We start from the raw sequence: 24,446 nt of genomic DNA, 5'->3' as shown, positions 1-24,446 counted from the left end.
CAGCCTCGGAAACTTACTATCTGTGTGATCAGGGGCAAGTCACTTCACCTCTGCCTGCCTCAGTTTCCTCACCTGTAAAATGGGGATAATGCTAGCACTTACCTCCCCAGGGTGTGGTGAAGATCACCTGGCATTTGTAAAGCGCTTTGCAAATCTTAAGAGCACTACATCAACCCCAGCTATGGGGCCATGTTTGTGACTAAGCCCTCTTTCACGGAACAGCCCTACAAATACTCCAGTTCAGATCAACACACGTGAAGCACCTACTATGTGTACTGAGAGGTGGTATAAAGACTAGAGAGTCGGTTTTGGGGACCCCAGGCTCCCCGCTTCTGGGCTCTATCCACGCTCGGTGTAGACGCGGGTTGGGAGGGGGAATTTTTCCATCAGGGAGTCCCCAGGCGCCATCCTGTACCCTGGGGGGTGCAAAGACAGATCAGGCCCTGCCTCACGGTGCTTACAGTCTGTGGCTACTGACCATCCCTCCAGTCCCTTCAGGGGAGCCCTTTCCACCATGCGCTCCCGTCTTGTGGCTCCTTCGGGCTCCATTCCGTTCGTAAGCAGAGCCTGGACTAGGATGGAAAGGATCGTGCCGCTGGAGGCTGGAGGAATCTCGGAAGTCTTCCCGGAGGAAGCAGAGTTTTGGATGGGATGGGGACAGGGGCGGAGAGACTGGAGGCTTTGGGGAGCGAAGGAGGAGGATAAAGGACGACCCGCTTTCCTTCCCCTAACGGTCCCCCGATTGGATGAGCGGAGAAGAGAAAGGGCGCTCGGGCCTCTCTTTTATCCCCGCCCAACTTTCTCTAATTATAATATTCAAATTCTATTGATTATAATAAAGTCTCTAATTATAATATCCAGTCTATTGATACCGGCCCACAATGGGGCGGGTCCGGACTCGCCCCGCCCTTCCCGAAGACGGACGAATCAGCGCGCGGCGTGAAGCGAGGGTCCTTGCTCAGCAAATCACAGGAAGAACAGGGAAGCCGGGGGATGGGACTGCGGCTTTGAAGGACAGGGTGGCGTGGCGAATCCGGGAAGGTCGAATGGCGCGGGGTGGGCAGAATGAGACCCGGCTGGGAAGGGAAGGCGGGCTTATGCAGACGAAGGAAATCTTACCAATGGCCGGCAGCCCCCGAAGGCAAAGGGAGGAGGATGTGGGGGGCGTGGCTATGCTACTAAATAGGGCCCTAAAGCCGGAGGCCCACCAATGTTCCCCGACCGCGGGGTCTGCGGGACGGGAGGCGTGGTCCATGCAGAGCCTCACTGCTCAGACCCTGGAGGCCCACCAATGGCCCTGCCGCTGGGGGAGTAGGGGGGCGAGGCTCACCGGCTAGTCACCAATGGACAGCCCGCTGGTAGCGCCGAGGAGGCGGAGCGATGCAGATCAGCCTCGGCTCGGCGGCCCAATGGGCTGCGGCCTATGCAGATGAGACGGTGACAGCCGGGCCGGACCGGCGGGCGGGAGCGCGGCCGGCTGGGCGCTGGGGGCCCCCAGGGAAGCCGGGAGCGGGGGCCGAGGCCCGGCGGAGGGGACGACGCGGCCATGATCCGGGCCTTCTCGTTCCCCGTGAGCCCGGAGCGGGGCCGGCTGCGGGGCTGGCTGGAGGGCAGCTTGGCCGGCCTCTGTGAGCTGCACTGGCTGCGGGAGCGCCAGGAGTTCCGCGTGCGCCAGGCGCTCCGGCTCGGCCAGCCGCTGGCCACCGGCGCGGGGCCCGGCGGGGCGGCCGACGACGGACGGGACCAGGTGGACGAGGCCCTGGGCGACGACGATGGCGAGGAGGACGACGACGAAGCGGCGGCGCGCCGGGCCGCGGCCGCGCTGGAGGAGCAGCTGGTGAGTGCGGAGAGGGCTCTCGGAGATTCCCCCGTGGGGTCCGGCCCTTCCCAGCCCCCGCCCTCGTGTCCTTCTCTTCGTCCTCCCCCCTCGCCGGGCCTGGGCGACATCCCCCTCACCCGGCCGGACCCTCGGCCTCCACCGACCCTGGCGGATCTCGTGCCCTCGGAGCCCTCTCCGCGGGGATCACCACCCCCCACCCTCTTCCTGCTGCGTGGAACACTCCCCCCCCCGCCGGGCTTGTGCATCTCGGCCCCTTCGCTCTGCCTTGGCCTCGGATCCGTTAGGAGAGACTGGAGGAGGGGAGGAGGAGCGGGAGGATGTGGACCTCCCCCTCCATTCCCAAGCCATCCCCATGTCTCTACACCATAGAGGAGCTGAGGTTGGGGGTCACCTCTCGGCTTTGGCAGTGCTGGGAGGGGGCTCAGCGCTTAGAACTGTTGGGGGGACTTGAAGCATCTCCCCCGTCCCCGGGTCTCGTTCTGGGCTCCGCGTCTCTACTCTCTTCCTTACGCTTCCCTCCTGCTAGAGGTCTTGGGGAATTTCACAGGAGGAGAAGGCCAGAGCCCTGGGGGTAGCTTGGAGGCTGTGAACCCCCGTGGAGGGTGCTTGGGGCCTTCCTCCCTCCATCTACAGACTTCAGCTTAGTCTAAGGGCTCCCAGACCTGGGGTAGGGGGATGAGCCTGGCAAGGGATGCGAAGGTCAACTGGGGAGGGGGGCGGGGCATTGTCTCTCCCTCTCGATTCCTCAGGCTCCCCTTTTTTGGTCTCTCTGTGTATCGTTTGGTTTCAACTTCTTAAATGCGTCCCTTTTGACCATCCAGCTCTCTCTCTCCTTCCAGTCCTGCCCTCCCCCTCTTTCCCCCCCGCCCCCAGCTCCAATCCGCTGTCATTCCCTCCAGGTTCTAATTTCCCTGACCTGATGCTCTCTGGTCGAATTTCCTCCGGTTCAGCCCAGCCCTGGCCTTCGGTCGGGGAAAGAAATGAGAGCCCATATTTTTTAGGGGGAAGAGGTGGGCTTTAACTCATGGAGGGGGATGGGGGAGAACAGGCCTAGGGCTTTGCAGACCTCTTTCACACCACACACCCCCCTCTTCCCCCGGGAGGGCCTGGCCACATTCCTCTCTCCAAGCAGAAACAGCTGTGGGAGGCCCCGCCCCTCCTGGCCTCCGCCTCGGCCCTTCTTCAGGAGAGGAGAGAACCACTGGGATGGGGATGGGGGTAGGAAAGGAGAGGAGGTAGAGAGGAGAGGGCCTTATGCGGTGGTGGTGGTGGTGGTGGTGGTGGTGGAGGAGGGAGTACCCAAGCGAGCCGTGAACTTGCGCTGGGGGGTTGGGGGAGCCCGGTGGCCGAAAAAGCTAGAGGAGGGGTAGATGATTCTCCCCATCTCCATGTCTGTATCGTTTCTGTGGCTTTCTCTCGTTATGTCTCCATCCCTCCCCATCCCCATGTTTCTCTGGCTCTCCCTTGTGCCTCCCAATATCCGGTGGGGTGGGGTGGGGTGGGGGGAGATGGCTTTCTCACCGCGGGTGGGCGCAAGGAGGGCTGGGCGCCCTGGGGAGTCTCAGAGGAGAAGGTTCTTTCACCCCCTTGGGGTCAGGAAGCCTGAGGGGGGAGCCGGGGAGGTGGGAGAGGCCGCCCCAGTCAGAGCTGTCTCCAGGCAGAGCAGAAGGGGGGGCGGGAGGAGGGGAGGAGGAGGAGGGAGGGAGAGACAGCATGGGCTGGAGGAGGAAGGCTAAATATATTCTCTAAGGGGAGGGTGAGGAGGGGATAGTGGGGGAAATCCATCTTCCAGCCCAAGCCCCACATACACAACGTAACCTCAGGAGGAACTGGGCTCTCAGGGGGAACCGCAGCAGAAAGGACCAAAGTTAGTCTTGCATGGATTTCCTAGTGAGGATAAAGGGTCAGTGGGGCAGCTCTAGGAGAGGAATGGAGTGCAGTGGGAAAAATCAGTCTATATTTGAATCTTAATCTTTGTGTAACCTTGGGTCTTAGTTTCCCTCTCTGTAAAAGGAAGGGGTTGAACTAAATGAACTAGAAGCTGGAAGTGTTATGAAATCCTGGATCTCTCAACAGTGTTCTCTGGCATCTGGCCCTGAAGGAGCTGAAGGGAGGGCTGGGGAGGAGAGGTGGGGAGAATCTTCTCCAGGGCCCCCTTCTCTCTGCCCTAAATAGGGAAGGAACTGACTCTTCTGGTGAAGCCCTGCCCCCTTGCCCCTCCTCTCCTCTCAGCTCCTGGACCAGGGAGGCCAATCTCCCCTTCTTCCTGCCCCCCACCCCCTAACACCCAGACAGGAAGCTTTTGACTGAGGGTCTGGAATCATAGTGGAGGGACCAGGGACAAAAATGCTCACACCTGGCTTCTAATGTGAATTTAGATATAGACCCTGCATGGGAGAAGGCATGACCTTCTCCCACTCTGGGCCTGTTTCCCCAATTGTAAAAGGAGAGTACTGGAGAAAATTATCTCCGAGTTGCACTTTAGCTTTTTAATTTTCTTTTTCAGTGAATGAGTATACATTTTTTCCTCTTATCCACCCTCAATTTAAAAGGAAAAACAAAAGAAAAACAAAACCATTATAACAAACATAAGATCATGAAGAAAAAATTCCCACATTATGTCCAAAGAAACATGTCTTATTCTACATCTTGAATTCATCACCACTCTGTTAGGAATCCTTTGGCATCAAAGTTGGTCATTGCCTTGATCAAAGATCCGAAGTCTTTCAAAAACTTGATTATTGTATAAATTGTCCTCCTGGCTCTCTAATCACATCATTCAGCAGCAGTTCAGAAAATCTTCCCAGGTTTCCTTGAATCCATCTCTCTTATTATTTGTTATGTCAGTCAGTCTATAAACATTTATTAAAAATCTACAGTGTACTAAACTCTGGCAAAGAAAGGCAAAAGGCTGGTCCCCAGCCTTGCCCTCCAGGATCTCACAGTCTAATGAGTGAGACCGCATGCGAACAATGTGATTTTCTCAGACATTCCCCCAGCTGATGGGCACCCCACCTGGTCACCAAAAAAAGCTGCTATTAATATTTTTGTACCTCTAGATCCTATTTCCTTCAATTTTGTCTGCTTTTTAGCTTCGACATCTCATTCTGAGGTAATGACAGCTCTGAGTATAAGGACCTACATTTTAAGTTTCTACGGATGTAAGCATTCACTATTCTAAGTTTCTAAGTGAAAGGTTTAATGAGTGTAAAGTTCTACAAACATTGACCTACATCCCCTAAGCTCTGGCTTTAGATGAACCAGGTTCAATCATGGGGAATTATGGGGGGGAATCACTTATTGGCTCATTTTACCCCACCCAGTTTTCTCTGGGGAATCTCAAAATATAATTCCCAATACAGCTTTTGTCTGGGTCTCCACAGCAGTAGGTAAAAGTCCTCTACTTCCATGAAAGCAGCAAAGGCCACAATGTGTATATCGACTGTAGGACAGCCTTTATTTTTCCCTGCAGAAAACACATAAAAGGTTCGTAGTAATGAGTAAACAATGGCCCATTCTCCTTTGGTGGGTCTCCTCCCAGGGTTCTATACAATTCCCCAGACTCATGGTACACACATGGTACCACGGTTTAGATTCACCACAGAAGTAAACAAAATTGGGGCTTCTTACAAGATATCCTCCCTCCCCTGGATAATTCAGTGAGTCTAATTCTGCCCAACGGTCACCTTCAGGCCCCCACCTTATTTTATTATCCTAAGGGGTTGAACTTGCCCAAGAAGAAATATAAACTTGGTTTGGCTAGACAGGCAAGTTTCTAACATTCCACTGAGTCCCCTCTAAGCCTAGAGATCCATGCTGGCACCCAACTTTGTAGCGCTTCCCTTAGGACCTCTCACTGCAAGAAAAAACAAAACAAAACAAAACTTGAGTGGCTAAAGAGGCAACCCCCTTTCCACTGAATCTGAGCTACCTGAATAACCAAAATAGCTTAGGAAAAAGTTCAGGTTTTCTTCTCTCCCCATGTTTTGTTTTTGCTCTTACTTCAGCTTTCCGTTCCTCTAGCCTTGTGTGTTGGGGAGGGTGTAGGGACACCATTCTTCTTTCTCAATGGGTTCGGACTGCTCAGGTCCAATAGGGAAGGGCTTCGTATAAAATCTGGATGAAGAACAGAAGAGATAGACTGAGGGATAGAGAGGTATTGGGGAGAAGGTGGGACTTTCCCATTGCTCTCTAGAAGGCTGAGTTCTTCAAACACTCAAGCACTCTGTGAAGTTTGGATCCAGTCAAAGGGTCACACTTGAGGAGGGTGACATGTGACTTTGAGACTGAAGGTTCCCCGACCCTGGTGGGAAGTGATAGTACCTGCACACTCCATGTGCCTCTGCTTCAAGGCAGCCACTGGTAAAAATATTAATAGGTGGCATCTGTATGGCACCTACAGTGTGCCAAGCACTTGCAACAACAACCCTGGGAGGTAGGTGCTATTATTATCCCCATTTTACAGATGAGCAAACTGAGTGAGACAGAAGTGAAGTGACCTGCCCAGGGTCACACAGCTAGTTAAGTCTCTAAGTCTGACCCCTCCCCCACCCCTTTTTCTTGCACAATAACTCTAAGCCAATCAGTTCATTTTTGGTGCCTGAGCCTCCCTCAGTCACTTGTCCTCAATGAGCTAGGCACAGGTGGACCTACAAGATAACTCCAATCCCCAAGGCCATGCTTTGTCCCTTGTGCCCTTCCCTCTCTCAAGAGAGTGTCTCCAGGGTGTCCCAAAAGTCTGAGTGCAGTTTTTGGTGCTCCAGGCTGCTTGAGCTTTACAGCCTTCTGCATTCAGGAGGGGACATCTGGATAAATGCTGAAGTCCTGCTAGTCCTTCAAAGCAAAGTCCAAGCTCTGCTTCCTCTGTGAAGCCTTTCCCACCCCCTGGACCATCCTTCCTTCACTTACTTCATATTTTGTATTCCTACTGTCAATGACTTGACGTTCACAAGATGCTTTGTGGCTAGCAAAGATATTCATAACCTTAGTGAATTTGTCATAGCCCCTTTCTAAATTGGAAGTCTCTCGAGGATAGTGACCAGAGCTTTAGAATAGGAGGGGACCGCTAAAACCATTGAGGCCAGTCCCTCCTTTTTTACAAAGGGGGGAACTGAGACTAGTGAAGGTGAAGTAACAGGATTGTAGCCATAGAGCTGGGAGCAACTTCGGAGGCCTCTAGTCCAGAGGTAAGGGAACTTCGGCCTCAAGGCCACATGAGGCCCTCTTGAATCCAAACTTCACAGAACAAATCCCCTTCATAAAAGAATTTGTTCTGTAAAACTTGGACTTAGCCAAAAGGCCACACCCGAGGACCTAGAGGGCCACATGTGGCCTCGAGGCCAAAGGTTCCCACCCTTGATCTAGTCCAACTCCCTTCATTTAAGGGACTGAAGCTCAGAGGGGCTGAGGGATTCGACAGAGATCATATAACTAGTAAGCAGCAAGCCAACATTTGAACCCAAACCCTCTTACTCCTAATCCAGTACCCTTTCTCCTCCACCACTGGTGGTCATATTAGCTTTTTAGCTTCCCCAAACCACTGTAGCCTCTTAATAAGGGGTTGTGGATTGAGCTGACTTGAAAATTCCTATCTAAATCCGCAGGGGAGAGGAGGGTTGGAAAGAGAAATTATTTCCCAAGGCAAATTAGAGAAAACTCATTCCCTTTCCATTTTTCCCCTCCCCTTCAGGAGGGGATTAAGAATAGGAGGGGGCCTTAGGGCATGCCCTCCAGCGTTATGATCCTGGCAAATCGGGAACTCCTGGTGAGAAAACTCTCTCCCCCGACATTTCAAACGAGTCTAGCACTGAGGAGTATAGAGACTTGTCCAAGGTCACTCAAGCCAGAGAAAGGCCTCAGATTCTTCCTGATTCCAGGCCAACTTCTATCTAAGTCAATTCAACCAGCATTCATTGAGCACTTACTGTATGCCAGGCAGTGTCCAGGGTGCTGAGAACACACAAATAAGTTTCTGCTCAAGGGGCTTATATTCTACTTTGGGAAAAACAACAAGTAAACAGATGAGTAAATACAAAATGAAACCATAGTGGGGGATGGGGGGTTCACTAGCAACTTTGGGAACATGAGCTGAGCCTTGAAGGGAGTTTAGGATTCCCAGAGGTGGAGGTGAGGAGGAGGAGCATTTCAGCCTGACAGAAGGAAACCCTGGGCAAAAGCATGGAGGTGACAGGTGAGATGTCCTGTATTGGGGTACTTTAACTGGAGTGCACATCAAGATGGGAATAATGGCTAATCAGCCTGGAAACATAGCCCAGAGCAAGGTGCAGAAGTGCTGCCAGCGGGGACATTGATCTTTTATTCCAAAGGCAAAAGGGAGCCACAGACTCTTCTTGATCAGGGGAACCATGAGGTCAGTGTGTGCAAAGCTGCCTCCTGTTTTGAGTGGAAGGTTCTCAAACTCCCAGGCTCCTTCTGCTCCCCAAGGAGTCTCTGGTGCCTTTTCCTTCTCTCTTCTTTACTTGTAGTCTTGTTTATTCCTGGTACTCTTTTAGGGGACTTGAGCCCAAGAGTGCAGCTGTGTTTTCAGGAGTGTCTTTCCTTGGGTTCTTCCCCTTCCCTTTCCCTCACTCCCATTGTTGTTCCAGGAGGCCCTGCCTGGGTTGATGTGGGAACTTGGTCAACATCTGGGAGAGTTGAGCTTGGATGCTGAAGGCTTGGAGGAAGATGTTGGGCTGAGCTCAGGTGAGAGGAAACCCAGCAACCTCATTCTAAATCCCCTCGACTCTCAAAGTTGAGTCCCCAACCTACCTTCCCTCTTTTTGTCTGTCATCCATCTCCCCCTTCCCTCCCCCCCCACCCCTTCCCCTCCCTCCTGCTTCCCTCTTTCTGTCCTTCAATCTCTCCCTTTTGTACCTCATCCAGGTTTCTATGAAGGCCCTTCCCCTACTGGTCCAGATTCCCCTCCTTCAACATTTGGAGGTGACAGTGGTTTCTCTGGCTCTGGTTCCTACAGCCGTCTAGGCCCCTCTGAGCCCAGGGGAGTATTTGCCAGCAAGAGGCCCAAGTCTCTCGGTAAGATCAGGAAAGGGACACTTGGATAAGTTGGAGGTGGAAGGAAGGGACCTGGGAAAGGGGGTCATTGATTTACCATAGCGTTTCATAGCTGGAAGATCTGAAGGAAGTGTGTATATATGTGTATGTTTAGGGGGTGTGAGTATGTGTGGTATGGAGGTATGTGTGTGGTGGGTGTATGTGTGTGTATGTATGTGTGATGTATGCATATGTGTACATGTGTGGTGGGTGTATATATGGTGTGTATAGATGTGTATGTGTACACATGTGTAGTGTGTATGTATGTGATATGTGTAGTGTAGGTGTATTGTGGTATGTATATGTGTGTGTGGTGTGTATGTATGAGATGTGTGTGTATATATGTGTGTGTTGCATTGTGTGTATATGTGTGTGGTGGATATGTGGGGTGTGTGTGTGTGTGTGTGTGTGTGTGTATGTGTATGTGTGTGTGTGTGTATGTAGGGGGAGAGGTGAGGACAGGTAAGGAGGGAGGCAAACAAAAGGAGAAAGGGAATCGGGATCAGGTTTGTCCACAGGGCTGGAGGGAGGGAGTGGGGAAAGGTGAGCAACTGGATGCCCCTAACTTGCTGTGTGGCCTTGGGTAAGCCTTCCTCCTTTCTGGGCTTCAGTTGCCCAATATTCAAAATGAAGAACTGATTCTGAGGTAAGAGGCCTTCTGGATGCTTACATTCTGACTGGATAACTAGTCAAGAGAATGGGAAGGGAAAGGAATTGGGGAAAATCAGTGGAAAGAGGACCATCCACCTTGAGCTGGAGCTAACAACAACTTAGTGTTTTGAGGTTTGCAAAGCACTTTGTTGTTCAGTCGTGTCCGACTCCAAGGTTTTCTTTGCAAAGATGGTGGAGTGTTTTGCCAATTCCTTCTCCGATGAATTGAGTAGACAGGGCTAAATGACTTGTCTAGGGTCACACTGCCAGTGAGTGTCTTGGCCGGATTTGAATTCAGGTCTTCCTGACTCCGGTCCCAGCACTCTATCTACTGAGCTACCTGGCTGCCTCCCAAGTCTGCTCTCCTAATGGGTAAATAGGAGAAAGAGCGTAGAGAACTTGGAGAATTGTCCTTAGGTGGCACCCCACCTGGGAAAGGAACTTTTCCCTCACTGGCTAAGGCCACTGGTAGGTCTCCTACTTCAGTCCTTTCTGGAGGAGCTGCAGTGCAGAAGGTATTCTGCATACTGGGTTAGACTCCTGGGCATTCTGGGAGTTCTGGCTCTGCACCAGAGGCTATGTGGACAAGTCCCTGGACCTGGGAGTAACTCAATTTCCTCATCTGCAAAATGAAGAGACCAGACACTATCGGAGGTCTCTTCCAAAGCTAAATTTCATATAACTGGTTTCCTGTCAGTAAAATAATTGAGCTGGGATAGATGGTCTTTTAACATCCTTTCAACTTTTATGGGTTCAAAAGGAGGGAGAGAAGAGGAGGGAATGGGGTGAGGAAAGAAATAAGAGACGGGGAGGGGGAATATCCTCGGATGAAAGGAGGAGACAATGTCCCTACCCCTTCTCGTCTCCTCTCTCCCCCCCCCGCAGGAGAAGCGGGCCCCAGTTCCCAGGAGGCCTCCTCAGGAGTCCAGGCAGGGGTGCCTCGCTCCTTCTCCGCTCCCTACTCGACGGCTCCCCAGGAGGCCGGGCCCGGAGGTGTGACCTCCTTCCTGTCGCCCAGCCCTCTCCATGCAGTGGCCATGCAGAGTCCCCGCCTGCGCGGCCGCCTCTATCCGGACTCATCCATCTCTGGACCTCCGGACGCGGCTGCCCCGGGCCGCCACCTGGAGAGCTACATCTCCGGCCTTCTGCGGCGTCGGAGGCGACTCCGTGGGCGGCCAGGGCCGGGCCAGCCCCGCACCAGCCCCGGCCCCGGGCCAGCTGAGCCGCCCGCAGCCCTCAGACGGCAGAACAGCGCGCGGCAGAGGTCTGAGGAGTCGACGCACCCTGGCATGGGTGGCTCTCCCGGGCCAGGGGGCTGGCGGTCCTGGGACTCCAGCCCGCCCCCAGCCGAACCTGCTCCCGCGGTAGGCTCCTCACCCCCCAGCCCGGGAGAAGGCCGGCTGGTGAAGGCCCAGTACATCCCTGCAGCACATGGAGGAGTCCGCGGGCCTCCAATGGCCCGCGCTGCCCGCCGCAAGGGCCCGCCGCCTCCCCCGCTGACTCGGGGCCGCAGCGTAGAGCTGTCGCCTCCGAGGGAGAGGCCCCGGCCAGGTGGCACCAGGAAAGGCCGGTTCCCCGACGGGGCGGCCCGCCGGGGCTCCCCGCGGGGCAAGAAGGCAGCCCGCTCGCAGTCAGAAAACAGCCTTCTGAACAGGCCAGGAGCTGGCCCGGGCGAACCCAAGTACCACACGGTGGAAAGGGAGGAGCCGCGGCCAGCCCGGCCTCGTCGGACCCCGGCGGGAGCGGTGCCGGCGTCCTCGCGCCGCTGGCGCTCCACTGCCGAGATCAGCGGCGAGGAGGCCGAGGGCGGGCGACGGGTCAAGGCTGCGCCTCGAGGGGGAGGGGGCCGGGCAGTCGGAGGGGTCCCAGGGCCCTCGCCTGCCCCTCCGCGTCGTCTCCTCTACGGATGCGCAGGCAGCGACTCTGAGTGTTCGGCGGGCCGCGGCGGGGCTGTCGGACGCCGGGGTCCCCCCCTGGGAGGCAGCGGCGGCTATGGGCCAGCCTACGGCGAGAGCGAGTCAAGCGCCAGTGACGGCGAATCTCTCGCCTTTAGCTCAGCCTCCAGCGACTCGGAGGGCAGCGGCGGCGGCCTGGTGTGGCCCCAGCAGCTGGCGGCTGCGTCTGCAGCGGCCGGGCCGGGTGGAGGCCCTGGGGGAGCCCAGGGGAAGGTCTTCGTCAAGATCAAAGCTTCCCACGCGCTCAAGAAGAAGATCTTACGGTTCCGCTCCGGATCGCTGAAGGTCATGACCACAGTGTGAGCTTGTCAAGGCGCAGCTCTTCTTTGGCTGACTAGACTGGGAGCCAAGAACGCCAGGGTTCGCCCACTGATTCTCGGTGTGGACTTGGGCGAACTCGGGGTCCTCAGTTTCCTTGGCTATAGAATAGACTCAGTGAAGTAGGCAGCGTAGTGTAAAGAAACTGGGAGTGAGGAGATCTGGGTTCAAATCCTGCCTCTGCCACTCACTAATCGAGTTGACCTACCTTAAGCAAGTCCCTTCTGCTCTTGAGGCCTTAGTCGCCTCTTCTGAAATGTGAGGCGGTTGGACATCCGATTTCTAAGATCCCTGCCAGCTCTGACATTCTGTGAACCTACGAGCCTCTAAGAAGCCCCTGCCCTGTACTGAAGGGGTCTCTACTTTCCTATCCCTTTCTGGCCAAGGAAATCCTCTAAGTTTGGGTCCCCCCCCTCCAAGTTCCTTCTTTACTGGGTGTTCTTCTCCCTTTCCCATCTTCATTGGCCCGTTTACAGTCCTGACATTCAGTTGGGCCACGTTTCCATTGACTCTCCAAACCCTACCCTATCTGTCACCAAGATAGTCAGTAGATGATGTGGGAACACTCTCCTAACCTCTGACGGTGTACACTGTGGACTGCTCATGGGTCCAGGTAGAGTCCAGTAGGGCTGACCTCCCTGTGATTTTTTCTGATCGCTCTGTTTATAATCCAATTTGCGGGCTGAAAAGCAGTTGAGGGCCTGAGATCTCTGTTGCTTCCTAGCCCTTTCTTGGTGACCTTGAGTAAGAAGTAAAATGGGGTGGGGGTGAAAAGGAACAAGGACATTTCCAGGGATAGAGGATAGAGAGGAGGCCAGAGGGGCACCAATTCCTAATTAGTTTTGTTTTTTAAGTTGCTGTATTTATTATAATGACGGCGACTCCCTAGGCGAGTGAGTGTGGGATGGTTGAGGATGGCGATCTTGCCCCAGTCCTACCCTTGCCCCACGGGAGCCAGACCCTGTTTCTATATTCTCTTTGTAAATAAATTCACAGTGTTATCCCTGTGGTGACTTCCTCTGGCCCTGGTCCTGACATAGTGGCTGTGCAGAGAGGGCAGCCTTGGCTTACTCTCTTCCAATCTAATCCAATAAGCATTTTTTTTTTTAAATGCGTTTTCTATAGCGCAGTGGATACAGAGCCAGTATTGGGGTAAAAAAGACTTAGGTTAGAATTTCGTTTCTGACTCATACAAGCTGTGTGACCCTGGACAAGTCTGTTCACTTCTCAATGCTTCAGGCTTTAGGCTGCAGAATTGTGGTTGAATTGGCTTAGGAATCATCCTATGCCGTTGCAGATAGAGAGTTCTTTGAGGTCCTGGGATGCTGAGAAGTTCAGTCTCGCCCAGGCTCACACAGATAGGCAGTGCTGGAGGAGGTCATTGAACCAGTTCGGGCTACCTCTTCCCTGGCTGCCTCATGCCCTCAGGGTGATCCCATTCTACTGGAGGTGATCAGATCATGGACACAGGTAGAAACACGACAGTTGGAGGAAGAGGAATCAATCACATTGATAACTAAAAACACCAAGAAGGGCTTCCAGGCTTCCTGTAGGAGAAGCACTAGTGTGCCAATAGGGAACAATAGAAGTGGTCCTTGAAGGAAGCTGAGGTGAGGAGAGAGAGCATTCACTTCGAATCAACCTTATTAAGTGCCTATCAAATGCCCTGCATTGGCCTAGCCGCTGGGGACTCAGAGATAGACTTACATTGTATTTGGCAGAAATCCCCAGGCAGAGTACCCAGATAAGTAGATACAAAGTAAGGATAGGGACTGAGATCTCATGCTTTAGGTAACTCCCAGGTGAGGATATTTATTCCCTCTATTCTTACAGGTTTACACCTTCTCTGCAAATTCTAGTTTTAGAGAGATGCCTAGAGTACGGAGAATTGAAATGAATTGTCCATGGTGACACAGCCAAGGAAGTGTCAACGGTAGTATTGAACCCAGGTCTTCCTGACTGGGAGACCAGCTTTCTATTCACTCTGGTTGACTGCCTCTCATAAAAATACAAAGTAATTTGGTTGGGGAGCACGAATAATTGGGGGAAATCAGGAAAGGCCTTTTGTGAGAGGGGATACTTGAAATAAGCCTCATTTTCTCTGTCTCTAAAAAAGGGGACGAGAAGGATCTCTCAGGATGCTTCCCAACCCTGACGTTTGATTATTCTGTATGTCTCTGGTGTCCCTGATATTCCTGTCAGCTTCAAGGCTTGTCACCCTATGACCACTTAATGAGGGCACCATGTGCCCTATGTGGGCAAGGAGATACTGGTTAAATTTAGATGGGCACAGTAGTTGCCCTCTCCAATTGGTCAATCCACAGACATTTACGAATCTCCTATGATGTTCCAAGGCACTGTGATAGACACTAGGAGACCAAGAAGCCGTTCCCAGTGCCTACGATGCTCTCCTTTCTCACCCCCATCTCCCAGAAGCTCTGGTTTCCTTTAAGACTCGACTGAAGAGGTCTTTCCTAATTTTCCCTTTTCCTCGACCCTCCCTCCCCTGCAGCTGCTAGTGGCCCTACCCCACGGCCATGTAAATAGTAAATATCTTGTATATATTTATTTATGTACACATTGTCTCCCCTGAAAGAATGGGAGCCCCTTGAGGGCAGGGACTGTTTTCATTTCTGTCTTTGTGTCCCCAGCGCCTAGCACAGAGCCTGGCCCATAGCAGCCATGTAATAAAAGCTTGTTGACTTATCGCCTACAAGGAGCTGACACCATCTCGGGGCAAAGAACCCATTTACGTGGAAGCTGAAGGCCTCATTTCAGAGATGGTGCTTGAGCTGAGCCTTGAAGGAAGCGAGGGGGCTTCTGGGAGGTGGAGATGAGGAGGGAGAACAGCTAGGATGGGTCCGTAAGAACAGAGAATACAGAATGCCATACTGAAACTTGCAGGGTGCGGTGGGAGGTCTGGGAGAATTTCAGCTCGTTAGAGACCATCTCATCTCTCTCGGGTTTCTAGGTTTCTCTCCCTGCCCCCTACCTGGCTCTGGGAGATGGGGAACAGGGCTAGGCCGGCCTCTCTCCGAGGCTCAGCCTCCCAGCCCCCCCGCCTTATGAGAAGCAGATGTTGGAGCCAGCCTGGAAGCCGGGAATCGGCCCCCACCTCGCGCCAGCGCACAGACGCTGCTTTCTCTTCCAGAAGAGGGAGGGGAAACCTGCCCCCATCCCCCTCCTAATGTTAGAGCCCCAAAGGTGCGCCAGGGGCTGGGGAGGGGGAGGGAGGGAGCAGCCGGCGGACAGACCCCTCCTCTTCAGGCCTAGGGAAGGAGACCCTACCCATCCCCTCTCAATTCCACTCCCCGCCCCCTCCCCCCAGCGTCCTGGCGCCGACTCCTCCTTCAGAACTAGCTGTGACTGGGGGGCCCTGGTCCCTCCTGGCAGCTCCAGTCGCCTCTGATGTGTTCCAGATGTTCGAGTCGCTGCCCCTTCCCCCTCCAACTCCGGCACCTTCTACTCCCTCTTCTCTCCTCCTCCCTCCCTTGGAACTGCTGGGGCTGGGGGGACGCCAGGCTTCCCTCCTTTCCCCACCAAAAAAAATCCCATCTAAGCCAGGGACTCAGAAACCCCCAGCCTCCGGAGCAGGCAGAAGGAAGCCCCCCCGCTTCTCTGCCCTCCCCACTTCATAGCCGGCCTGGCGCCGGCTGACTCAGCCCCTATAAATAAATATTGAATTTGGGTGAGCTGAGAACTCTCGCCCCCTTCTCTCTGCATCCTTCCCACCCCTAATTTTAGGCCCTGCCCCCAGTATGCCTCCCCTTTCCCTAGACCCCTCCCCCAGATGGTCCCACCTTCTATTGTCGCCACCTCTCCAGGGCATCCCCCTGATTGGTCGAGGTTCTTCCAGATGCCGCTGCCCCAGCTCGCCTCCTGGATTGATCTCTGCTTCAAGTCCTTGTCTTTCCCCAGCCCCCAGGCCCTCCGGGAAGTGGACCAGTTTTCTTCCCTGGGGGGCACTAGATCATTTGGAGGCCCAGCTCTGCACCTGCCCTGGAGACTGGGGGAATTAACTGGAGGTGGGGCGTGCGGGGAGTCAAGTGAGACAAAAAGAAAGACACAAAGACACCCCGATGTGTATAGATAGAATGGAAGGGGCCTTAGTCCAACCTTGGTATTTCTCAGGTGAGGAAACTGAGGCCCAGAGAGGCGAAAGTGATTTGCCCTCTGAAGTTTTGGACGAACTACATTGCCTGGAAACACTACAGAAACATAATCTTGAGAGCTGCAAGGCTCTGATGCAGCTCCTGGAGCACGAATCAACACAACATTGACAAGTGATAACTCAGTCTTTTCTTGAAGGAAAACTTCTAGTGAAGGAGGTCTCGCTCCCTCCGGAGGCAATCTATTCATCTTCTGGGCTGGGCAGCTAATAAATAGAACCAGTTTTCCCTTACATCAAGTCTCAATCTGTTTGTCTGTAGCTTCCATGCATTGAAGCCAGTTTTACCCTGTGGGGCCAAGCCGCATAAAGCAAAATAAAACAAATCCCGCTGCTTTTGCCTGACAGCCAGCCCCTCCCATTCTCAGGTTCGCTATGATGTCCTCCCCGGGTCTTCACTGTACCAGGCTAAACACCCTCAGATCCTCTCGTGGCGTCATCCCGATGCCCTAAACACCCGGATTATTTACAGCTTGTGACAGAAATTTAGGCAGAGATAGACTGAGACACAGAGAAAGAGAGAGAGAGGGAGAGAGACAGAGAGAGACAGAGAGAGAGACAGAGAGCGATAGAGAGACAGAGGGAGACAGAGAGAGAGGGAAAGAGAGAGAAAGAGAGAGAGAGAGAGAGAGAGAGAGAGAGAGAGAGAGAGAGAGAGAGAGAGAGAGAGAGAGAGAGAGAGAGAATAGGAGCAGAGCCAAGCACAGGCCTCAGGACAGAAGAAAGAAAGTGTGGGAGGAAGGGAAGGAGACAGGGAAAGCAACAGTAAGGGAGAGAAGAAGCCACTGGCAGGATGCCCACACTGAGAGGGAGAAATTAGCTCTGAAAGGATAGGATCTATTTCCATTCATTTAAATTCTAACATCATCACCCTCCTACATTGTAGGCACTGTGCTAGGCACTGGGAATACACAAAGATTAAATAATCCCTACCCTTAAAGTGCTTGCATTCTGCTGGGTGAGGTACAACACACACAACAGCAACTGGTTGAGGTGAAATAAGAGGTAGCCCTTGAGCTAAGCTAAGAGGGAAACTGAGGATGGGAGCAATAGGAGGTGAGGAGGAAGAACATTCCCCATTGGAAGAGGGCCTGCATGTGCAACGGAAATGGGATTCAGAATATGTTAGGCATTAACCCATGTCTGCCTCAGTTTCCTCAACTGTAAAGTGGGGTAAAGTGCTTAAAATAGTTCCTGGCATATAGTAGGTGCTTAATGAATGCTTATTCCCTTCCCTTCCTCCTCTCCCTACTCCTCATAATAGCTAGCATCTATAGAGTGTGTTAAGGTTTGTAAACATTTTACAAATATTGTCTCAACTTTTCTTTAGCCCTGGGATTGGGATACTTTTATTAACCTCATTTTACAGATCATGAAAATGAATCAGTGATTAAGTGATTTGCCCGGAGTTACGCTGCTTGAAAATGTGGGAGACAAGATCTTAATGCCAGGTTTTCCAGCACAGTCCACTGTGCCACCCAGCTGATTCTGTCGCCTCTGTTCATTAGGGAACAGCTGGAACGTAGAAGTCTGGGCTTGGGGGAAGAAATGTGTCAAGCACTACACTAAATGCTCTCCTAATATTCTCATAACTCTGGGAGGGAAGGTCTATTATCCCTATTCAACAATTAAGGAACCGACCTAGGCAGGCAGACTTGAAGTGACTTGCCCAGGGTCACACAGGTAGAAGATGTGTGAGCATTTGATCTCAGTCTTGGTGACTCCAGGTCCAGCTCTCCATCCACTGGGCCACCTAACTACCTCGTTTCCTTCTGTTCCTTGGAAAACAGCTGGAACATAGTCATGAAAGGGAGTAATGTGAAATAAGTAAACAAGTCAGCTCCAGCCAGATCAGAAAGACGATAGAGCCACTGACCCTGAAGTCGGGAAGATCTGAGTTCATTTTCAACTTCAGACACTTACTAGCTGTGTGACCCGGGGCAAGTCACTTAACCCTGATTACTTCCAAAAAGAAAAATGGAAAGGATCTTAAATGACTGTCCCAGGAGTTCCTGTTTAACGGTAGAATTAATAAACAGCCACTACAAATTTTTGAGCAGGGAAGTAACAGTGGCAGACCTGTGATTTAGGGAGATTATTTCTTCTACAAATGAGTTGGAAAGGAGAAAGACGGGAAGTTCTTGACAGTTCAAGAAAGGTGAGGGGGGCCTGAACTGGTTCAGCAGTAGTAAGAGAAGGGGACATATACAAGAGGCATGGATAGGGCTTGTCAACTGACTGGACATGGGAGTTGAGGGACAAAGGAAAAGACCAAGATGACTCCAAAGTTACTAGCCTGCATGATTAGGAGAATGGTGGAGAAACCAGGAAGTTTGGAGAAAGGAAGGGTGAATTTAGGGGGAAGTTCCATTTTGGACATATTAAGCTTGAGATGCCTCCAGAACAGTTAGGGGTTGTTTAGCAAGCAGCTGGGGAAGCAGCTCAGGAGAGAGATTCAGGCTGGGTATGTAGAATCATCTGTATTAAGATGCTACTTGAATCCTTGGGAATTGATGAGCTCTTCAAGAGAGAGAGTGCAGAAGGAGAAGAGAAGGGGGCCCTGCATGGAGACTTCTCTTTCTGGAAAAGGGGAAATAGTGAATGGATAGGAGACTGAAAGGTGGGATGAACTGGGGGATGAAGGTGGCTGCCAATTCTTGCTGAGTGCTGACTTTGCTCCTGACTTTTGTGACCTTGGGCTTCTTTCTCTCTGGGCCTCAGTTTCTACATGGTAAAACAAGGAGGGCTGAAACTCAATGATTTAAGCTATCTTTCAGCTTTAATATTCTGGAAGTGTGTGGATTGACCCACTAGTGCTGACAAGCACACACACTCCCCCCCCCCCCCCCCCCCCCACACACACACTCACACTGGGTGATGTAGAACTCAGTTCTCTCATTCTTCCTCTCCCCAGATCTTAGGGCATTGAGTTTCCATATGACCCTGAATGGTGACTAAGTAAGGGGCTTTGAGATCCTGAGACTGTCCTTCTAGGGATTTAGGAGGACTCCTTTTTGCTCCTTTGTCACCTCCCTGTGGCTATTTTCAGCATTACAGCCTGGACTCTGGGGGATCTGGAGTCATTCCACTGGAGAGAGGGGCTCAGAACTGTCTGTTCTGGGATGGGGAATGGGACAGGATTTCTTGATCTGATAATGACGCCATGGTCCTGGTCTCTGGGAAAGAGCGGGGCGGAGAGAAGAGAGGAGAAGAGAGGAGAGAGGGGGAAGGGGGAGAGAGGAGAAAGAGAGAGAGAGAGACAGAGAGAGAGAGAGAGAGAGAGAGAGAGAGACACACACAGAGAGAGATTTTGAATGTGTCTGAACACTGGGTATGTGATTGGCTGCCTTTAACTGTGCTCCACAATATTTGCCACTAATTTAGCATGGGACACTCATGTTGCTGTATGTACGCCTATGTGTGTAGGGCTCACTGATTATGTGTCTGTGACTGTCCAGTAGTGTTTGCAGCGGGTCTCCGTAACTGTATGGGAAACACTGGGTGTCATGATAAACGTATGTGATTGTGCACATCTGATTGTGTGAGTGTATGTGTGTGATGGTGTGTGTGACTGTAACTTGGGGAGTGTGTGTATGTAGGTGTGTGCATGCGCACGCGTGTGCACGCTTGAGTGTGCGTGTGTGAGATCAGGGCTTGAAGAGGCCCTAGGGACAGGGAACAGGGGAGGGTGTGGGGGATCTGAAGGGAGGGGGGCAGGGGCGGGGCTGCCCCCAGGGTGCTCTAGCAGCTGCTCCCTCCAGCCTCAGCCTCTGCCATTGAGGCAGAGAAGGAGCAACAGGTAAGAGCCTCTTCCTGTCCCTTTCCCCTTCATTTCCCTTCTTTCTATTCCTGCATCTCTGGATCCCCAACCAACAGTCTGTCCCTCCATCCCTCTATTTCTCAATCCTTCTATATTATCCCTTCATTCCTCCTCCTGACCCTTCTCTCCTTGTCTTTTTATCCCCTTGTTTCTCCATCAAATTGTTCCCCCTTATTGTTCTCCATCTCTCTGCCCTCCTCCTTCTGTCCCTCTGTCCCTCTCTCCTTTCCCAGGAGTGGATGCTCAAGGTTTGTCTGTGCTGGGGGCTGGGAGCTTGGATGTCTGGACCCTTCTCTTCCCTAGTGCTAGCTAATGAGTCAGTGACTTGGAGATGGGGGTTGGGGAAGAGTGGGGGCCTCCTAGTGAGGAGAAGAGGGGGCAGCTGGTGCTTAGCTCTTAATTAGCACCCCTCCCCAGGCCCTCTCTCCTCTCCCACCAGGACCTTAATTCCCTTTTGCTTTAGAGCTGGTGCTAATTGGCATGGGGAGTCCTCCCTCCTCCTTTCCACCTTTCCCCCCACCTTGGCCCTGACACTCAACAAGACATGAATATAGTCTATCCCCCATCTCCCTTAGCTCCAGGGGAATGCTAGAAAATAGACAACCAGGGTGGGGGGGGGCAACTGATACAGAGACCATCCCCCATCTGTTCTCCCCTTCATGTTCCCAATCCTACATCCCAATCCCCATCTCCCTTCTTCCCTCACTATCTGTTTTTTTCTCCATACCATTCCCTCCCTGTGTCCCCAACAACTGCTTTTCCCATCTTCTTGCTCCTGTCCCTTTTCCCTCTGTTCCTCATTCCTGTTTCCCCATCCCTCTGTTCCTTCATCTTCCTCTTTTCTTCCCTCCCTGTCCTTCATCTCTTTCACTCCTCTGTCCCTTTATCTCTCTTTCTACATCTCTCTGGTTTTTCCTGTTTCCCTCCCTCTGTCCTCTCATTGAGTTTCAATTTTCCTTCATCCTTTTGTTCTTTATCCCTATCATCCAATCCCCTGTCCCTCCATCCCTCTGTCCCCATCCCTGATTCTGTCTGTTTTTACCCCTCCACTCTATGTCTCTCCATCTTTCTCTCCCATGCTTGTATTCTGGCATTGCTGTCCCTCAACCTTGGTTCTCCATTCCTGTTTCCCTCCACCCCCCACCCCATTCTGCCCCTTGTCTCTCATCATTGTTTTCCAACTCTATCCCTTTGCCCCTCTTCCCATTCCTGTTTCCCTGAATTCCTGACCCTTATTTCTTATTCCTGATCCTCCATCCCTTGGTCCTTCATCCTTCTCTTCCAACCCTATGTTCCTCCATCCCTCTGACCACCCATACTTGTTTTTTCTTATCCCTCCTATTTCCCTCCATCCCTCTGTTACCCACCCTGGTTTCTCTACATTTCATTCTTCCTCAATCCTTCTCTATCAACCCCCTGCTCCTCAATCTACTCCTGGCACTCCCACTTCTTTCAACTCTTCCCCATCTTCATTTCTCCATTCCTGACCCTTCCCCTCTGTGCCTTCCATCTGCCCTCCATGACTGTTTTCTTTAATCCCTAACCCCACCTCTTTTCATTCCTAACTCTGACCCTTTACTCTGGTGCCTTATTCCTATGTCCCCTAATGACGACTTTCTTTAATTTTTGTCTCTTTTCTCTTGGTTTCCTCTTCCTGTTTCTTTCCACCCCTGTTCCCTATGCCTCAATCCTCTCTTCCCCCATCCTTCATTCCAATTTCCCTCCATTTCCCTGAACTCTCTTTCCCAATTCCTCCCAGCCCTCTGTTCCCTATCCCTTTGTCCCTTTGTCCCCAGGGTATCTGTAGGAGCACTGACCCCTTCCTCACAACAATGTCCAACAACATGGCCAAGATTGCTGAGGCCCGCAAGACAGTGGAGCAGCTGAAGTTGGAGGTCAACATTGAACGCATGAAGGTATGCACAATTTGGGAACTGGGAGGTGGGAATGGAAGCTAGGGCAATAGAGGACAAAGGGATCCACTCCTCAGACCTGGGACTTGTATTGTCCAGTGGGACCAGAGAAAAGAAGAGACAGAAAAACACCTGGTGTCTGGTGTAGTAAGTACAGAGTTAGACTGAAAGACAGGAGAATGGGTCTGAAACTTGCTTTAGACACTTACTCCTCTGTGGTTATTGGTAAGTATTGGTAAGGAAGACCTCTCAGAGTCTCAGTTTCTAAATATGGAAATGGGAACAGTAGTGATGCTTGTGCCATCTGCCTTGCAGAGTTGCAGAGAAAAGTGCTTTATAAGTTGAAAGATTTCTTGTAAAGTATCACATTCAGTTCTTGTGAAAAAAGATGGCATAAAGTGAGCTAGATTCAAGTATCAGTGGTGGGATTCTAATGGCCTGGGCAACTTTGAAAGAGGTCTCCTGTGGAGTGCCTTAGGGATCTGTAACTGGCCTTGCAATGTTGCATTTTTTAAAAAATTAATTACTTGGATAAAGTCATAGGTGGCATCTTTATAAAATGTGGAGATAATACAAATCTGGGAGGGAAAGCTGACCCTGGATGAAAGAGTCAGGATTCCCAAAGATATTGACAGGCTAGAGCACTGAGTTGTATCTAATAAGACAGGCAGCCAGGTCCCAGTGAGTGAAAATAACAAGTCTCCTGAAGAGGTTGAATATGTTTGAATTCATACTATTTGAAGACATAAATGTAAAAATAAAATATGTAAATATATAAAATATATATATGTTTATAAATATATATAATATATAAAAATATATATAAATATAAAATATTGTAACTAGTTTCAGTCCAATGGAAACATGCAGCACAAATTCAAATAAAAGACTACTTCAGGGGATTCATTATTTGTACTAATCAGGACCTAGGTCTAAATCAATAAGGATAAAAGGAAAGTTTTATACTTAGGTTCAAGAAATCAGTTTCACTAATACAAGATGATTAAATAGCATTTGTCTGATAAAAAAATCTGGTTTCATCAGTGGATTATAAATTCAGTATGAATCAACAGTGTGATATGGAAGAAGGAGGAGGAGGACCTTAGAAGTCATTGGATCCAATCCCCTCACTTTTCAAATGCAGAAATTGAGTCACAGAGTTAAGGGAGTGACTCACCCAGGATCACATAACTAGCAAGGGTTTGATGAAGGATTAGAACTCAGGTCTTCCTGACTCCAACTTGGATTCCCGTTCTGCATCTGGTATATCCTGGCTATGTGACTTGGTGCCCCGAGGCAACTCTCCTAGGCTATTCGCTGGAGAACGGATAACGATCTATATTGGAGGAGAGTCCACTAAGGATAAGTGGGATGATGGCTGTATTTGAGTACTTATAAATGGAGGAGAGATTAGGTCTATTTTGCTTGTTCTCAAAGGGCAAGACTAGAAGAAAACAAGAAAGTCTAAGCTTCAGTGAAGTTAGGAGAAAATTCCCAAAAATTAGTCTTATTCAAAAGGCTTCCATGGGAGGTATCGGGTTCTCCCTCGCTGGACATCTTCCAACAGCCAAGCAAGGGCTGGATGGCCAGTAGGGTGGGTTGTATTGGGGAATACCCTTTATGAGCACAGACAACCAACTGATCCCCGAGGTCCCTTCTAATTTGGAAATTTCTTGCTATAAATATGAGGTCTTACTCGTGGTGAAGACACTAGATGCAGGGCTCTAGTATGGAGCTGAGGATCTGCTTCTTTCTGCGTGACACTGGGTTAGTCATTTACCCTCTCGGAGCCCCAATTTTCTCGTTTGTAAAATGTGTGAGTTACTGTAGTCAGCACGGTGCTGTGCCCCAGGGGGGCAATGCTGGATTTGGGGGAGCAGGACCTGGGGTGGAATCCAGCTTCTCTCACTCCCTGCGTGATCTTGGGGTGAAACTCTGGATGTCAGTTTTCTGATCTCTAAAATGAAGGGGTTTGACTTGAGGTCCCCATTCAGCTTCAGATCTCTGGTTTCAGGGAGCTTAAGACCCCCTCTCAGATCTCCTCCAGCCCTAGATCATGTGATCATGTGACAAAACAGCTGGAGGTCCAGGCTGGCACCTATGGTTGTCATTTCTGGCATCAGGACTGAGAAGAGACTCTTCCATCCCCGCTGCAGTTTTGGAGTCGGCCAGCGGGTGTCGCTGCTGGGAGGGGGAAGGGAGACTGAGATTCCGGGCTTGGCCAAGTGGTGGCGCTGTGGGTATCAGGACTGGGAGGGGAGCCTAGAGCAGAGGCCCCGCCCGCGGGCGTCCCTGACGAGCGGCAGCGTAAGGGTGCATTCCCAAACTCGGCCATGCGAGGGCGCAGCTCTCATTAGGTCTGAGAAGAAGACTGCGATTCCGGCCGTGGCCATGTGGTGGGGCTGCGCACCGGAGACCAGGAAGAGATTCTAGGTGTAGTTCCAGATTCGACCAGAGGGTGTCGCCCTAAGGCGCACCCCCCCCCCCCCACCTCCCCGGGCGGGCTTGGGTGGGCGGTGCCCAGCGACGCGCTTAACCCTTTCCCTCCCGCCCCAGGTGTCCAAAGCCGCGGCCGAGCTGCTGGCCTTCTGTGAGGCGCACGTGAAGGAGGACCCGCTGGTGACCCCGGTGCCCGCGGCCGAGAATCCCTTCCGCGAGAAGCGGCTCTTCTGCGTCCTCCTCTGAGCCCCCAGCCCCCTGAAATGCAGAAATAAAGTGCATGATGTCTGCA

The 24,446-nt window shown here is 51.8% G+C and overlaps 2 protein-coding genes across 3 annotated transcripts; both read left to right on the top strand.

Moving 5' to 3' along the window:
* Window positions 1-1,179: 1,179 nt before the first annotated feature.
* Window positions 1,180-14,522, top strand: DACT3 (dishevelled binding antagonist of beta catenin 3). The gene is made up of 4 exons (XM_072608078.1): window positions 1,180-1,837; window positions 8,446-8,542; window positions 8,723-8,872; window positions 10,427-14,522. Exons 1-4 carry the CDS (start codon window positions 1,547-1,549, stop codon window positions 11,797-11,799), a joined length of 1,911 nt encoding a protein of 636 aa, XP_072464179.1. The 5' UTR covers window positions 1,180-1,546; the 3' UTR covers window positions 11,800-14,522.
* On the top strand, window positions 8,784-24,446 carry GNG8 (G protein subunit gamma 8). 2 transcript variants are annotated; one of them, XM_072608094.1, is made up of 3 exons: window positions 8,784-8,872; window positions 21,562-21,718; window positions 24,272-24,446. In XM_072608094.1, exons 2-3 carry the CDS (start codon window positions 21,635-21,637, stop codon window positions 24,398-24,400), a joined length of 213 nt encoding a protein of 70 aa, XP_072464195.1. In that variant the 5' UTR covers window positions 8,784-8,872; window positions 21,562-21,634; the 3' UTR covers window positions 24,401-24,446. The 2 variants fall into 2 exon arrangements, with proteins under 2 accessions (XP_072464195.1, XP_072464194.1); XM_072608093.1 differs by lacking the exon at window positions 8,784-8,872 and adding an exon at window positions 19,213-19,313 and having other exon boundaries at window positions 21,599-21,718.

The sequence above is a fragment of the Notamacropus eugenii genome, chromosome 5, assembly GCF_028372415.1.
Source record: "Notamacropus eugenii isolate mMacEug1 chromosome 5, mMacEug1.pri_v2, whole genome shotgun sequence".
Classification (NCBI taxonomy): domain Eukaryota; kingdom Metazoa; phylum Chordata; class Mammalia; order Diprotodontia; family Macropodidae; genus Notamacropus; species Notamacropus eugenii.
Note: the sequence above shows the minus strand (reverse complement) of the source record. Positions and strands in the feature narration are given on the sequence as shown.